The sequence below is a fragment of the Xiphophorus couchianus genome, chromosome 8 (genome assembly GCF_001444195.1).
Source record: "Xiphophorus couchianus chromosome 8, X_couchianus-1.0, whole genome shotgun sequence".
NCBI lineage: Eukaryota > Metazoa > Chordata > Actinopteri > Cyprinodontiformes > Poeciliidae > Xiphophorus > Xiphophorus couchianus.
The window spans coordinates 28,783,382-28,801,452 of NC_040235.1; the positions used below are offsets into that span (position 1 = coordinate 28,783,382).

Below are 18,071 nucleotides of genomic sequence, written 5' to 3' on the forward strand. Positions count from 1 at the left end.
ATATTTAACAAAAGCTAAAGCGTTACTATACTGTGAAGAGATTTGTGACTGATTCAGAACAAAGATGGGTTTGTGCAGATAAAGACATAATGAGGAAGGTTTCTGTTAGACAAATTCATCAGATTAAGTGTAGAAGACTGTGTGCGTCTAAACAGGCGCTAAATCCAGATCTCTCGTCAATCGACTCTTCCTCGGTCAGAAAGACTAGGGCGACTCCAACGGTGCAGCTCAAAAGTTTATTGCTGTTTCGTATATGAGAGTGTGTGTATGTGTGTATGTGTGTGTGTGTGTGCTTATATCATAAAAACGCACACAGGTTTCGTACACAAAGGACCCAAGATAGGTTGATGGTGGATGTCAGCGGATGCCACTTTCATGCCACCGAGCCACACAGTAGCACCGAAAAACAAGCCACTCAACTACGTGAAACGGAATCACAAAATGAACAGATGCATCTTGGGTAATGTAGTAAACTAAACTAACCGACGGACTTTTAACATTAAGAGAGCAGCTGTTAAAATGCTGCTTAGGGCAGCAAACAGTTATTTGAAACTGCTGGTGCCTCTGGAACCCCAAGGTGGAGGATCCTCCAGAGGCCTGTTGTGTACCACCCCTAACCAGAGCTCACAATCAGAAATGGTTACAGTGGGCCCAGCCGTACATGAAGATTAATTTTCAAACAGACTTGTTCACTGATGACTGCTGTGCAACCCTGGATGGTCCAGATGGACACAGCAGTGGATTGTTGGTGGATGGCCACCACGTCCTAATGTGACGTCAGCAAGGAGGTGGTGGAGTCATTTTTTAGGCCGAACTCATGGGGACAGAGCTGGTCGGCCCCTTCAGAGTCCCCGAAGGTGTGAAAATGACCTCAGCAAAGTATATAGACTTTCTGACTGATCACTTTCTTTCATGGTTCAAAAAGAAGAGCCATACCTTCCATAGCAAAATCATCTTCGTGCATCACAATGCACCATCTCATGCTGCAAGGAATACCACTGTGTCATTGGCTGCTATGGGCATGAAAGGGGATAAACTCATGGTGTGGTCACCATCCTCCTCTGACCTCAACCCTATTGAGAACCTTTGGAGTTTCCTCAAGCAGAAGATCTGAGGGTGGAATGCAGTTCATATCAAAACAGCAGCTCTGGGAAGGTTTTCTGACATCCTGCAAAGAAATTCAAGCAGAAACTTTCCACAAACTCACAAGTTCAATGGATCAAGAATTGTGCTGTGATATCAAAGGGCTCCTATGTTAACATGTAACTTGGTCTGTTAAGATGTTTTTGATTGAAATAGCTTTTGATTTTAGTACATGTAACCACTAAATACTTCACATTCAAAGAGTGACCGTTTGCAGTTCTCTATAATCCATAAAATGTTTAGAAAATCTGCTGTGCATAATAATTTGGAACAGTGCATTTTGAGGGTTTTTTTTTTAGAAAATAAATGAAAAACCTCTCATTGGGTTGTTTGTTCAATAAAATTTGATTTATACTGTAATACTTCATGACTTGAAAATTATCCTGACCATCATTTGCATTGACCATTTAGGAAAATCTGAGAAAATATCACTTGCATAATAATTTGGAACATGGTGTATGATTCAAAAACACAAACCAAAAACATATTTCATTTGATTCATTTATTGCAATAAAGATATACAAAGTATTTGTAATCATAACTGTTAAAATGTTAGAAAAAGCATATCTGTGACTGTTAACAGTACAGTGAATCAAATCATTACTACTTCAACCAGCCAGGTTGACTCCATCCATGTTTGTCAAAGCTTGGCATTGCTTTTTTTTTTATCTTAACCAGGTCTTTGTCTCAAAAGGCATTGAAAAGATAGTCAAAAAATAAAATTTAGCTAAAATTAAAAGGCAAGAATACTAACAGAAAACCATGCAAATAAATTTTGTACTGAGTCCAAAATATTACACAAGAAAAACAGAAAAAGAAATTCCAGATCTAAAATAAATACTTTCTTCATACTAAATGAAACATTATTAGACTATGAAGATTATTTACAGGTTAGGCCATGTTAGTGAAAAGGAGGCCAATGTCTGCAGGTTTTTAGGATTGTGATTACTTTATTATGTTGGAAATCTTATTAAGTCACTTTGGTTCTGGAATGAGCGGGTGACAGGGATCAGGCTAAGAAAGAATAACAGTGGATTATGATCTCAGAAACGCTGCCTTAAATCTGAAATATTAACAAATGACTTCTGATCTGTGGAATATTCTCCAATATTCTTTATAATCTATTAATAAAGAGAACCGATCAAATCAATAGGCACAAACCCGAACTATTTGTAAAAGTTATATTTTGATCAAAATGTGACATATCAAAGACAAAGATTTCCTATAGGTCAGACTGACGGGTATATGTATGTGTATATGCTGAATATAGGTTTATATATTTTCTTTAACATACAAATACAGAATAATGTGTGTGCATGGTTTCTTCAGTGTTGCTCTAGAACAGAAGGGAGAGTGATGGCTCACAGTATGGCAATGAACATAAAGTCACATCTTTATTCTGTTTAGTACACAAAAGTGATTTCAAACATCAAAGCTAATTTCTCTTTGAGTACAGGCTTAAATAAAGTCCAGCTTGTTCTGTGCATTTATTTGTATATTCTTCAGTTAGTTCATATTGAAGGCTCAATGGACATTTATAGAATTCACCATTAACAGCTCAAAATAGCCTGAAGTGTACAGCAGCTGCCTGGGATGGATAATTATCACACTGCTTATGATAACTGGGGAAAATGATTGGTAAGAACTGACTTATGGTCATAAGGATAAACTTGATTATGTTTGGAAAAACTATAAATAATATAATTGGAGTTGTTACTATTGCTGTTTGAGCTGTTGGTTCCATGACAGTATCAATCAATCAATATCATTACATTTGAAAATGTGAATGCAGTTATTGTATGCTGTTTAGTACCACAACTGCACTACACAATGGACTTGCTGTACTGTTTGGTAATGGGTGTCTTGGCTTTACAATAGTTTGGATTTGTGGGGATGTGAATGAAGGGACAGATGTATCACTAAGACCAGTGAAGAACACATTTTGTGAGCTGCATCTTTGAGAGAAAACCTGATTTTAAACAAACTTAAAACTAATTCTGAAAGGTCTAGAACATTCCACTTTGATAGAACAGTCCTCAGAGTGGGAATGCTTCCTACAGCTTCCCCAAACACCAGAAATGAGCTGGGAAGTTTGTCCCCCCAAACAGAAAGAAACCACCTTAATCTTGTCTTCAACATTGGAAAGTTTTCCTTAGACAATCAGGAACATCCTCTCTCACTTCTTCAGATGGGTATAATAATGGTACAGGTGCTTTGATGATTTCTCAGGACAAAGTGTCTGGAACACTTTGTCTACAGAAGGATGAGTGATAAAGAACTAGTCTTATTGCTGTCTATGTGGAAAATTAAATACATGAAAATGAGCAATCAAAAAAAAAAACATCTGCTCACTCAGAAGCCGGACTTCATTATACATTACATTCCACTAACCTAAGCATTGGTTGACATTCTTCTTCATAAATTGCATACAATCAATGACTGATTACAAGGGAGCTACAAGGTGAATATTAAACTTGTTTAAAAAAAAAAGAACACACGACTTAAAGAGTAAATCAAAACAGAATTGAACTCGACTTTACTGATGAAAGCCATCTCTTTATCTAAAACTACATTGATCAGCAAAATTAGGAGCTGTTCATCCGACTTGCAAATATGAAGACCTAAATTGCTTTCTATAGTCGAACAATCTGCAAAGTCACATCAATTCTCTTATTTCTTAATCAAATGGACTTATTTACTTTAGTCAACATTTACTCAGAATTTGAGCTGAAAGGTATCGCCTCACTCTGAACTAAGTCTATTCCTGATCTAATCTATTTTTTAATTTGACAGCAAAAGTACACCATTAAAACTGTACTTATTGACTTCTAATGATTGCATAAGCAATAGATGTCCATTTATTAAGTTTATTTTGTAAAAACCTTTAAAAATCAGCCAAATTTTACTTCTCCAAGCATAAATTACAGTTCTATTCGAGCTTTGTGTTCTACATCTGACCTATTTTTCACACCTCAGAGCAGGGAAGTTCTATATGGCTTTTAATGGAACCATGGTACTGCTGCTTGGAGCCAATGGAGGATGTGTTGAAGGTTCCCATCAAATGAAGCAAGGCTCCTCCCTCTGCACAGAAAACCACTGGACTAGAACTTCAGCTCACCCGCTCAAATGCATAGAGGTACATCTTCACGCTCAGTCAAGACATTTTCTGGATGTGGGGAGGTGTGGTGTGAGCTCTGTGAGAACAGGAGGACAACAGTCCACAGTGCAGCCTGATGGGAGCAAAGGAGCCCAGTAGGTTGACATGACAGTGTATATCAGTGCCAAATATTACAGTCAGTGGACAGAGCACTTCAACAACAATGTGCAGTAAAAACCAGAGCACACCAAATTCAGCGACACTACAGATGCATCTACATAACAAATGAGCTAAGACTGAAGACAAACCACGGATTGCTTCCACATTTATCCACAAATCACACAGCCACTATGGCTTTGGAGAAAGGAAAGCATCATTAAGGCAAGGTTTTAATTAGGTCGTTGAAGAGAGTAAAGTCTTTAGAAGGGAAGAACAGAAACAAACATTACTCAGCATTCCAACCAACAAGGCTAATTATCATTAGCTTCACATCTTTGCTAACTAATGGCATGTTTAATTTGAAATAAAATACAATCTGATGCAGGCACTGGACCCAAACGGTCAACTGTGTCCAATAACAGGCTATTGAAAATGATCAACAGCTTTACAATGGAAGACCAGCAGAGTTTTGAACCATAAGCAGATTAGATGAATCTAAAAACCAAATGACAGAAAGGCTTCATGCAATCAACCCCCAAAGCTAAACTGATTCAACTAAGAAAGAGTTACCATAAATGCATTAAAATTATTACTTAACCACCAATAATATGGATCATATTGTTTATCTGATTAGAGATTCAACTAATTTCATCAGATCCAACCAAAAGGCACATCTGTAAGGCCTTAGAATGTGTGGTTCTCTCCAATGTCTAAAACAAATAAACTAGGTGATTATTGCTAACAGACATGGCAACTGGTCCTAATAACCTCAAAAGATATTCTATACCATAAGGAACAAAAAACCACAAATATAATGAATGCCTGAATTGCAGCCTGAGAGAAAAGAATGTGAACAGAAATGACAACTTATACACGAAAGTTGAAAAAAACTAAAGCTACAAAAAAACAGAACATTTGGAATAAATAGAAAAGAAGGGAGCCAAGAGGGCAACCTTACCAATAATTTCCACCCTAACCCTGAAATTCCTTCATCAATGTCTCAACCGGTATCACTTCCTTCTTTAGATAAACAGTGGCTGTGTTTTCTACAGTCTCTGGAGTGTGATGGTGCACCTTTTATTTTGGGCTTTAACTGGAACATGTGTGGCTTTGCTATCAGCCGCAGAAGTGAATGTGAGACTTAAAGACGCAGAATTTTTCCCTGTGCTAACACTAAGAATAGAAGGTGAGGACACTCTGATGGTTGCCACGCACAAGGAGGATGGGAGGCAGGTCCTTAGACAGCACCTCCAGCCAGGCCATATAGAGGGCACTAGAGACTGCGCCCTTCCGAGCTAATGGCAGGCTCCTGGAGAGAGGAATAACAGTTAAAACAAAGATCTAGTTCTTTCATACTTGGGCTACAGCGTTGGAATGGACACACTGTCACATTCATGAAGTGGTGCTACAACCGACAATCAATGGTGAATGCTGGCTTACATGACGATGAGGTTGGCAGTGCTGGAGTGTTCCTTCAGTAGCTCATTGAGCCTGATCTGACGATTGGTCTGGAGAACAAATACAACACACAGTTGGAAAACATTCCTCTAGATCTCAGACTCAGGGTGTGGGGGGCAGGACAATCTCACAGATGGAAACAGATGCATTTCATCATGCCTTTTTGATGCTGTACTCCTTTATGTTTTCTCTGCTAATTGCATAAGCTGCGGTCATTGTTGTAGAATGATCTGTAAATACAACAATCATCCAGGCTCTTCAAATGTCAGTGTGTCATGTGAAGACGTCAAGAAAACAACTGACGGCTTATGATTTAGTTTGAAGCTTTGCAGTGACTTTAGCAGCTAGAACCGAGAAACGTTGTGACTGCAGGCAGTATATTACAAGTTAGGTGGGTTGCCAGGCTTTACACGCCTTTTTTTCCCCAGGCTAAGCGTTTCTTGTTTTTGTTTTTACTATACACAAGAAGAAAAAAAAAAATCACAATTCTGTATTTATTTGTTTTAAATAAGCCATACTGCAAGCATTGAGCACATCACTGGCAGAGCAGAATTGTTCCTGATAGTTGATCGGGGCATGAAGCCGAGAGCACACACCAGTCACACCGCTGGCACCTCTGGCATTAGCCGCCTCGCACACTGTCGCGGTTTGATCCCTGAAGTTTACTTTGGTGCAGATTGCCTCATAATTGCGCATCATGCTGGCTTTATTTTTTTCTTTTTATTTTTTGAGTGACACGATGCATTGAACGGGCGCCATATCAAATGTTTTGTCAACTTAGTGAGGCAGCAATGCTGCGCGCGGAAATCAGAAAAACCTTTTCCCTAAAGCACAGGCAACCAAAACAGTCTATGTCTCTGAAACTCAATAGACATGAAATGGAAGAGCTACTAAAGCCACATGACTGAAATCTTCCATTTGTCCCTCTGTGTCCAGCAGAGAGATGTGCAGTGCAGCAGATTTCTCATCATGCAGGGCCGGTCCAAGGTTGCATGAGGCCTTGAGCAGAATTTGATTTAAGGGCCCTTCTTGCTGCTAAAAACATCAGCACCACTAACAGCATTTCACATGGATTTAGTAAATTCTGGGAGAGGGGTTCTAGTTTATTTGGCCAACCGTAAAAGTGATAATTGTAGTTCCTGAGATGTATTTGTGAACAAACAGAGCTTAAACTTAAAGATTAAACTCATAGCATCAGATTGTGGTAACCAAACAATCCAACTATGAAGATTGTTCTTAAGTAAACTTTGCCAGCTCCTTAAAATCTTACATTTAAACCACCGGGCTTAGCTAGTTTCCTGGGGGAAACCCTGGGACTGGCATGAATCAGAAACCTTCTGATGTCTGAATGCTGCCATTGATCAGGTAAGTTTTTATCTGATGATATTCTGCTTTAACTGGGTAAAAGTCATGTGACATATTCCTGCAGAATGTTGACCAAGATTTGATTGCGTAAACTTGATCTTGTGACCGGATTGGTGACGTTAAAAGTTAGTGTCAAGCTTCACCAGGACCTCACTGTGTTTGAGATGACATAGAAGCAGCATGCTGAGTGTACTGCTCAGCAGTGTACTGCAGCTGAGTGTACTGCTCAGAGTGAATCACTGCATCATTCTATTTTACCATGCAAATACTTTTGCATGGTAAAATAACGAAATAAAATATTATTGCAGCATTTTCCTTCCAAACCAGTGAATCATGTGTGCTGCAAACCTTGGCGCGGTACAGTTCCAGCTCATTGTCTGTGATCCTCCAGGGTTCACTGTTTTTCAACCTCTCAGCTGCCTCCAGTTCCATGTTGTCTTCCTTCAGCCGATAAGGTTCAACCATCTCCTCAAAGGTTGCCACACTGAGTCAGAACACAGAATTTGTGGTTAACAACATGATATAAGCCGCAGACTTCATGGTACAGCCACAGTTTCCAGAACGTGACATCTGTACAACAAAAAAGTCACACTGGCTTCTGAGTGGGATTGGATGATATTCTTAGGATGTAGGTTTAAATAATCATATATGAGCAGTGATAAGTCTTCACCCATGTCAACAAACATAACGGACAGGAAACCAATCTGCTGCTTTTTGATGTCCCTTAGAAGACCAACTTAAAATAATAAGTGAAAACAGGAGGGAGGGAAAGCTGGCATTTGAATCTTTAAAAAGCAAGAAACACTGACATGAAATATATTCTGTCACACTTTTTTACAATTAGGAATTCTGGAGCATCCAAAGATTAGTTTGAGCTTGTTGTCAAAATACCCCTTTGCTGGTAATCAATGATGATATATTTTCACCACCAGATGGCAACAGTGAGCTGAACATTTTCTAATGAAACTTACTTCTAACACACTAGGTTTAAAAACATTCTGAACAACAAATACCTAAAAGAAGACAAAAATGTGTTCCCGTTTTTCCGAGAAATGTGTTGTTTTTTTTCTCCACATGTTTATGTGATTGTCTCTGTGACCTCAATGGGAACAAAAATAATGTATATGTTTGACATTCTAAATGTTTAAAAAGCCTCTTCTGTCCCCATTTATGTGAACAACCTGCAGAATGTTGAGGCAAAACTATTGATCAGCTGATATCAAGCACATGTTTGATGTTGCCTTTATTGTTGCCCAGTTTTTAACTTGGCTTTAACTCATTCAGTCCTAAAGCATCTTTTAGAAACTCTAAAATATAAAGGTCAACCATAATACAAAAACTCTATTTATTTCAAAGTTTGCATCTCCAGAAAATATTGAGTGGATGAGACTTTGAAAGTCGAGCCAGACTTTAGAAGTGATCTAGTCAAGTACAGGTGAAATGTTCTCAGAGGAAGGCGAGATGATGGTGAGGATGACATGAAAACGACTGAAAGGACAAACTTACTGTTCCTTCTTCGGCTTGGTGTTGATGTCCCCCAGCACGGTGATGTCAGAGAAGTCTATTCTGAACTTGCTCAGTAGAGTTGCCATCCTGCAAAAAAAAAGTCATTGTAGGTTTTGTGTTTTATTGCTCAGAGTTCACCTGGAACTGGAGCTCATTTATTTCTGCACTAACTTCAAAGGAGCAGAATGCCTGACAGAGTGAGGCATCGGGTGTGCTGCACAGCACTTTCGTGTTATTATTTCTCTGCCATCAACAGCTAATAATGCACATGTTGAATATTTCATGTCTTTACACTGACAGTTGGCATAGCAACTTTACAGTGGTAGCACCCAGTCTGTAGCTCCTGTCTACTTTCTTTTTTCACAATTTCAGCTTGAGAGAACCCCTCACACAGCACACAACCAGAATGGAAGCAAACAGTGGTGGATGGTCCCTAGTGCACGCTGGGGCACCTTCCCAAATGTGGAGGGTAAAAAAAAATCTAAAAATGATCTATAAAGAATTGTATCATCAAAGCCTACTTTCCTTAATAATGTATGCCCAAATGAAATCTGATTTGCACAAAATTTCCACCAAACGAGTCATTGTGAATTTCCCCTGATAGAAAGGTTTTGTGTTGATGGCGACAACTGCAGGTTAACAGTAAAGGTAGGCCGAATTCTCCATCTCAAGTAACAGCTCAGAAGATTTTTCAGATGGCAGGTAAGCTGTTGGTCAGTGTGTTTTATTGCTCTTAGCTTCCATGGCGCTCTGTTCTGTTTCACTGTTTACTTTTTCCTGCTATCATTTGTTTTTTGCATAAATGATAATCATATCATTTATGAACACTGCGGTAATTTATAGATGTTTATGTTTTTCTGGTTAGCATAATGTTAATGCTAATCTGGATCAATGTTGCTAAGATTTCTTTTTTTTTGTTAACGATAATACTCTTGTTGCCTTGTTGAGTTTCTGTGCTGTCATAATAATGTTAATGATTGGATATTGTTATGTTTGCTGGTTCAAATGATCGTTCTGATGTACAGGGAGGAGCTAAAGTCCTATTTGCTGACTCAGGTTTATGAAAATCTATATGTGTGTTTGTTTTTAGCTGTGATCATTTAATCTATACCAATGTTTTTCAGTTCTTTTAGGAAGAAAGGTCTGTTGGTTTATTGCTATTAGTTGATTCTCTTCAGTTTTAATATGTTTGTTCAAAGTTAAACTTGAAGACAATCTTTGGTGTTTTTCACAGTTTTGAGTCTGATTCAGAGATGACAGTGATTTAATGATTAACTACTCTATATTTACTGAAGTTACATTAGATCTTTTATTTTAGTTAAATAAAATATAATTGTAGTCATTTTCTTACCATTCATTTGAATTTTTTTACTGGAATAGGGAGGAAAATCTATTGGCACATCAGCCTCACAAAAGAATTTTTTTTTACCAGCCGCCTCTGGAAGCAAACTACGGACACACTTGGAGCCCAGTAAAGAAGACTGATGATGAGAAGCAAATGAAGCAGTTAAACACATCAAAACTTAGATGAGTGCTGCTTGATGTACTGGTATGAAACGATGCAGTGAATGGAGGAGAAACAGTGAAGTGCTTTGTGTTTGTTCAAAGAGCATGCAATCCTCTTTATTTAAAACTGAGAAGAACAAAGTGCATCCAGTATTGTACAGATGAAAGGCTCTGCTGCTACTGTAGCACCAAATTAATTTGATCCTACAAAAGGAAGTGGGAGGCAGCTGGAAGAACCATGACAGACTATGGAAGTGAGAGTGTGTACCAGAAAACACTGTAGGAAGGGTCATCCATACATTAAAAAACCATAATGGCACCAAAGTTTAGCAAATCTAGTCAATGGACAGTTTAATTTAACTAGCTTTGTGGAATCTAACACTTATCTTTATATTATAAATTCCTGGTGGGAGCAAAGTGGAAATCTGTTCTGACAGGTTTACAACTTGTGTTGTCGGCTTCTACCATAGAAAGCATTCCTCGGTCTCGTTCTTAAATAAGTTTCCTTGGAAATCCAGCTGCTTATTTACAGACTGAACAGAGAGTGCACGGATCATATCAATACAGAGTAATAGAGAGTTTTTATAATCACAGGATGGGACCCAGCTGGAAAACTTAAAATTATCCAAAATACCTCATTTCAGCACAAACAGGAATATTGTGTCAAGTATTAGATTTTGCTGGAATTGCTCTGTAACCCTGACTGTCTCCAAGTATTTACTCCAAACCTGTATGTTCTCTGGAACATCTGTCTGACAAACATATCCAACTTCCTACCTTTCCTGTGGTCTTTTTTCTCTTTCCCCTCTAAGGTTTCAGACACCATTAAGTATGGGATAATGAAAGTTAGCAGCTTTGGAATAAAAATATCTGCATCTTGTACTCAGATTTGTGTTAAACTCTTAATGATTAAACTAGACATATTAGAGCACTCTGCCAGTCACTGACGAGACAGTGATGTCTGATTCTTAACATAAATAAAGAAATATGATTTTATAGTGAAACAGTAACAGCTGTAATGAAGTAACCCAGAAGAAGACTGACCCCAGCAGAGACAGGATGTTCCCAGGATGTGTTGCGCTCTTTCAAACACAGTAACTTTGATGGTTCACCTTCTTGATTATAGGCAAAAATGCTATTTTTAACAATGAAGACTACTTTCCAAAAGTTTTGACATTAGGTGATTTATTTCCTTCCTCTTAAGCTAACAAGAAAGAGCATTTTTATACCAAGCAGCTCCTTTTAGTAGCATGAAACATTTGCAGCCTAAGTAACTTTCTGAAAACCATATAAGAGTTGCAACCAGCATGTAGAGAAGTTTCTCCATATCTGAGAGGATGTCTTATCAAAGTTACACTGCCAACATTAGTAATAAATGGCATCGATTCTTCAAACTTATAGGTAACCGTTGTGAACACATCCCCTGCTCCTACAGGAGCTGTAGATGGAACAAGAGCTTCATGCCAACATCTCCATTTATCTCCAGTTGGGGTTATGGTATCCTTTTTACTAATTTGTTAAAGAAAATTACTTTAAAAAAAACTTCAGTTCTATTTCATGTCATTATTAATTACCCCAGAAGTAGATGTCCAGATGTTTTATAGAAAACGATATGAGAAAAAGCAGTTTTTAACAGTGACGGGTGTTAAACTCAAAGACTTTAAAAGTGTGTTTGTAAGCACTGAGAGCAGAACTGCTGGGGAAGAAAGAACTTCATACTTTCAGTAAAATTAACTGCATCTCAACTGCTTTTATAAAGTAAGTCACAAAAGCTGGAGTAAAGGGCAGGAAAAGTTGTCAGGCCTTACGCTCTGCGGTCATGATCAATCCTGTTGATCTTCCCTCCAATGAAAACACGGATCTTGCAGTCCTTCCACCTCTTCTTGTTGGTTAGCAAGTATGGGATCAACAGGGTCAGACCTGATCCAAGGAAAGCAAACCGATCAGCTTATACAAACCTGAAACCAACAAAACCTAATATCAAATGTGTGCATTTTTCTCAAAAGCACAATCCATTAAGAATGTACTGCTTATAAATGTACATTTAGTTTACATACTATTTCTCTGATTTATAGTTTTCAATAAACCTTACCTGTAAATCTACACTGTATAATTAATATACTGTAATAAATATGAAATAACATTTATTTCACACTTCTTGTTTTTTATTTTGCATATCAAAATCTTCCTCACCGCTCAAAAGCGATGAGTCCGACTTGTAAATGATATTTAAAAAAGAGGATTTAAAATTGGGTGAACCGGAACAGAAAGAGGTATGAATCCTGTCTGCATCCATATCTGAAGTGAGAATAATTTCATCCATACTGCCTCGTAGGGTGTCAATGGGCTGTAGTAGTGACAAATGATGAGGTTGACATGTGTCTCAGGCCCATCATGTTTTTACACTCATCTGGAATCTGATTAGCATAACGTTTCTGTCAGTTCCATTAATGAACACAGCAATGATTGAATCTATTGGAATAGCTCAGGAATGTTTTCCTGCAATCAAGATTTGTTTCAATAAAATTATAATGCAAATGTGATTTTATAAGTTAAATTTTTAATGAACATATGTTTTTCTTCTGGATGTAAACCATTAGTGTTTGGTCTAGTGAAGTGTTTCTCAATTCCGGTCCTCAGGCCCCCCTGCCCTGCATGTTTTAGGTGTTTCCCTTCTGCCACACACCTGGATTGAATCTTTGGGTGATTAACAGGCTTCTGCAGCACTTGATGGTCATGCAATCATTTGAATCAGCTGTTCTGGTATAGAGGCACATCTAAAACATGCAGAGCAGGGGGGCCTGAGGACTGGAATTGAGAAGCACTGGTCTAGTGCAAGTATGTGAAAAGAGTGACCATGTCCATGTTCTTATTTAAAAGTTTTTAAATACACAAAGTCTGTCTTCAGATAACCAAAATAAAAATGAAGCACTGGAACAGCTCCAGAAGGCAACAGAGAAACTTTAATGCAGTGGTGCCAAAATTCAGTCCTCGAGGGTCGACATCCTGCATGTTTCAGTTCTCTCCCTGGTGGTAGTAAACTTTTCAGCATGTCAATGTTCTTCTTAGGCTTCTAATGAGCCATCATTTAATCCAGGTGGTTAAACCAGGGAGAGAACTAAAACATGCAGGATGCCGGCCCTCGAAGACTGACTTTGGGCACCACTGCTTCAATGGGACAAGGTTCTTTTGGTTTGTGGCTGCAGTTTATGTGGCTGATCTCTGGCTGATTTCCTTTACCGGACAAGAAGTCCGGTCCCGTCTCACCTCCATCATCAAACAGCCACCAGACATCCACTGTGCCCTTCCCCTGTTTCTGCTGGAATTGTTGACTGGCCTCCAGCAACCTCTGGTCAGACACATTTAAAGGAACGGTTGGACTCTTCTTGTCTGTAAGGCAGACAGACACACAGCACATCCAATCAGTAACAGCAAAGTGACAATTAAGGGTCAGAAAAACTCAGGTGTTTAAAACTTTTCATGTCCATCTCTTTATTTTGAGAACCTTAGCCTTAATGGGGAACTATAATGAATCAAAATGAAGTCACACTGAAGCAGAGGAGAAACACTGTTAACACTGAGGAGCCAACAGACAGCAGCTGAGATGTTTCTGAAGCAGAATTAGGATCCTGGAAAAGAACTGTAGGAAGGAAGAAGCTTCAGATGCTTTGGAGAAACTGAAATGTCACCAAAAAACGATAACTACCGAGTATCTGAAGTGAGATAAAAGTCATGTGATGGACACATGGCAGCAGGACATCAGAGACTGAGTGGAAACCAGAAGAAGTTTGAGACTGATCAGGAGAAATGACTGTTCTTCAAGCCAAGTAGCTAGCAGGCGGAAGCACAGAACAAGCAGAGACTGAAGACAGAGACAGCAGGATGCAGGGCAGAATGTTAGTAGAAAAGATTTCTAAATCTACTGTGAATGATGAGGTGACAGGATGAGAGAGGATGAAGCATAAAAATGGAAGAAAGCCAGCACACAGTAGAAAATCTCAGGGAGAAGAAGTTGAAGGCAACAAAATGAAAGGGGTCTCCTGCCTTTTTTCAACAGAGGTTGAGTTGTAGCTTTGCCATCTTCATCATCATCTGGGAAGTATGAAACAAAAGAACAAAAAAGAGAACATACTTAATGTGAAATGCTGATTTGATGAACCCTCCAAGTACCAATGATGTTTCGCTGTGCTCAGGAAGATGTTAGTTAATAAAAAAAAGGAAGAAAAAAAACCCATCCACAAGTCAATTGTTTGCCAGTAAGTTACAATGCAGTAACCGTGAAGTGAACAGAAAACCTAGGAAACAGAACAAAGTTCAACTGTTCTCCGTGGCTTCTGGAAAATTTCTCGTGTCCGTCATGAACAATAAAAGCTGAAGCAGGAACTCTGAGCCAGAACTGCCTCATTAAATCAAACACAAGTCCACTGCCTTTTGTAAGCAACATGTGAGTGTCTCAAATAGACATGAATCAGTTCTAATTCTTCACACTTCTACTTCACCAAGACTGTGCTTGGATTAAGGTGAATGTTTGCATGATGACTCAGTGAGGGGCAAGGCTACAGTTCTAAGAGGATTAGCCAATAAATGGTTTTAATCTTCATTTTGCTCTTTTTTGTATGATCACTGAGACAGCTCCTCCATAGTAGAGGTTCTGGTCAAAAAAGTGTAATATCATGAAAAAGTTGATTTAAATCAGTAATTCCATTGAAAAAGTTGATTTAAATCAGTAATTCCACTAAAAAAGTGAAACTTGTATATTATATTCATTCTTTACACACAGACCGATATATTTCAAATATTTTTTTCTTTTAATGTTGATGGTTAACTCACAATTAATGAAAACTCCAAACTCAGTATCTCAGAAAATTAGAATATTACTTAAGACCAATACAAAAAAGGATTTTTAGAAATGTTGGCCAACTGTAAAGTATGAACATTAAAAATATGAGCATGTATAGAACTTAGTACTTAGTTGGGGCTCCTTTTGTACAGATAACTACAGCAATGGGGCATGGCATTGAGTCGATCAGTCTGTGGTACTGCTCAGGTGTTATGAGAGCACAGGTTGCTCTGATAGTGACCTTCAGCTCTTCTGAATTGTTGGGTCTGGGTCTTTCTCTTCACATAATGCCATAGATTTTCTATACGGTTAAGGTCAGGTGTGTTTGCTGGCCAATTAAGAACAGGGATACCATGGTCCTTAAACCAGGTACTGGTGCTCTGGCACTGTGTGAAGGTGCTAAGTCATGTTTGAAAATTAAATCTGTATTTCCATAAAGCTAGTCAGCAGCGGGAAGTGCCCTAAAACTTCTTGGTAGATGATTGCATTCACCTTGGTCTTCAGAAAACACAGTGGACCAACTCCAGCAGATGGCATGGTAACCCAAATCATCACTGACTGTGGAGATTTTGACTGGAACACAAGCAACATGGATTCTGTGTCTCTGCTCTCTTCCTCCAGACTCTGGGACCTTGATTTCCAAAGGAAATGCAAAATTTACTTTCATCAGCGAACATAACTTTGGACCACTCAGCAGTAGTCTAGAGTCCTGTTTGTCTTTAGCCAAGCTGAGACGCTTCTGATGCTGTCTTGTTCAAGAGTGGCTTGACACAAGGAATGCGACAGCTGAAATCCATATCTTTCCTGTGTGTGGTGGTTCTTGAAGCACCGACTCCAGTTGCAGTCCACTCTTTATGAATCTTCTCCACATTTTTAAATGGGCTTTGTTTCACAATCTACTCCAGGATGTGGTTACTTGCTTGTCCACTTTTTTTCTACCACATCTTTTCTTCCCCTTCACCTCTCTATGAATGTGCTTGAACACAGAGCTCTGTGCACAGCCAGCCTCTTTAGCAATGATGTTTCTGTCTTGCCCTCTTGTGCTAGGTGTCAAAGGTTATCTTTTGGACAACTGTCAGGTCAGAAGCCATCCCCATGATTGTGTAGCCTACAGAACTAAACAGAGAGACAATTTCAAAGCATTTGCACGTGTTTTGAACTAATTAGCTGATTAGTGTGTGGCACCAGGGTACTTCAATACTGAACCTTTTCACAATATTCTAATTTTCTGAGATACTGACTTTGAAGTTTTCATTAGTTGTCCATTCCAAAAAGAAATAAACATGTGAACTATATCAGTCTGTAGGTAATGAATTATTATAATATACAAATTTTACTTTTTGAATGGAATTACTCATTTAAATAAACTTTTTCATGATATTCTAATTTTTTTACCTCCACCTATATGTGTGGCTCTTTCTGTTTTGGTACTAAGTAATTAATGTGACGACGAGGTGTTTGTCCCGCAACTAGTAGGTTGCCAGTTCAGTTCCTACTCTGTCTGCCTTGGGCTCCATGCAACATACTTGCAGGGAGCTGCATGGCAGCTTTGCCTCTGTCAGACTGACCCAGAGCAACTGTGGTTACTATCCAGAAGTTAGCCACTATCAGTGTGTGAATGACTAAATGACTGTGATGTGAAGCGCTTTGGAGTCCTCTGGGCTTGATAAAGCATTCTACAAGCACAAGCCATTTACATTCTGAAAGGAGAATATTCAACATAGGCAATAAGAAAAGAAAAATGTAGCTTTACCTTCTCAACTTCAGGAGCAACAGACCGTCATACTGATCTCTGATTTAAAATAGAATAGAATATAATTTATTGATCCCTAATGGGATCAATAAAGTATATTATTTGTTGAACGCTACTCCATCTTGGGTAATAAGATTTCATCTTTTTGGGTTTTCACAGCAACCCATCAGAATATATTCAAGAAAAACTGGCTCAATGAACACTGGACGGTTTTACTCCTTTACGACCCTACTAAAAAATATTACAAATACTTTTCATCTGGACATCTAGTCTGGTCAGTGCCTTCTTACCAATTCCACTTACTTCACAGTCTCGGCTTTCTCCCATTGACTTCAATTCCTCCAGTAGAATTTCGACAGGGCCAATCAGAAGGAGGAGTTGTGACAATGACATCAATTTTCTGTGCCGTTTTAGAATTGTAGTGTGCCTGTAGTCCTCCATTCTCTTGCAATGGAGGAAGAGAACGAAGCCGTTCATGTTCAAATATTGAATTAATATCATCAGCCGCCTCTTTCAGCTCAGCACTTCTCTCTTCATTGCAGGCAATTTCCAGGAAACTTCATTCCATTACATAAGCCACGGACAGACGTTAGCAATTGGGTAAAATTTAAACCCTCAGAGTCTACACCTAGAGGAAGCAATCATTTCTCAACAACCAAAAGCACACACCCTCTGTAGGAAGCAAAAAGCAGCATTGTACAAGAGGCTTGTTTTTATATCAATGTTTTGGTTTGGGGCAAGTAAGTGAAACGAGTCATGTTTGGCTTTATGATAGAAGGCACACTTGTCGGCACAATTGCCTCATTGCTGAGAAGGGCCTTTCTGTGTTGAGTTTCTATGTTCTCCCTGTTCGGTTCACACCAAGTACGTTAGATTCTCTCCCAAAATCCAAAAGCATGCAGATTAGGATAACTAGTCTCTTAAAGTGGCTTATGTGCGCGTGTGTGTATGTAAACCATGTTTTCATATCCTTGCCTGTCTACATTGTGGGGTTGTGGGAACAAATCCTGGTCCCCATGAGGGAAAATGCTGTTTTTGAGTTAGGGGTTAGGTATGTGATGATTAGGCTGTAAGGAATGGAAGTTAATGTAAAGTCTGTGTGTTCTGCGTGTACGTACCCACGTACGTACATGCATGTTAGTGCTGCCCTGTGATGGACTCCACCTCGTGCTTTCTGATTGCTTGGACCAATAACACAGTCTCATTGGACAAACATTTAAATCATAAGCTTTACATTTCTCAAA

The 18,071-nt window shown here is 38.8% G+C and overlaps 1 protein-coding gene across 4 annotated transcripts in view; it reads right to left on the reverse strand.

Annotated features, from left to right (window-relative positions):
• Positions 1 to 1,630: 1,630 nt before the first annotated feature.
• slc12a2 (solute carrier family 12 member 2) overlaps positions 1,631 to 18,071 on the reverse strand; it is an 82,385-nt gene continuing 65,944 nt past the window's right edge. For 2 of the 4 annotated variants that reach the window (XM_028026581.1, XM_028026580.1), the window contains exons 21-27: positions 14,279 to 14,326; positions 13,502 to 13,624; positions 12,043 to 12,154; positions 8,729 to 8,815; positions 7,571 to 7,706; positions 5,840 to 5,907; positions 1,631 to 5,708 (exon numbers count right to left, since the gene is read on the reverse strand). In XM_028026581.1, coding sequence (XP_027882382.1) covers positions 5,573 to 5,708; positions 5,840 to 5,907; positions 7,571 to 7,706; positions 8,729 to 8,815; positions 12,043 to 12,154; positions 13,502 to 13,624; positions 14,279 to 14,326 — 710 coding nt within the window. In that variant the 3' untranslated portion in view covers positions 1,631 to 5,572. The remainder of the gene's footprint in view (positions 5,709 to 5,839; positions 5,908 to 7,570; positions 7,707 to 8,728; positions 8,816 to 12,042; positions 12,155 to 13,501; positions 13,625 to 14,278; positions 14,327 to 18,071) is intronic. The other 2 variants (XM_028026583.1, XM_028026582.1) reach the window with 1 other exon arrangement.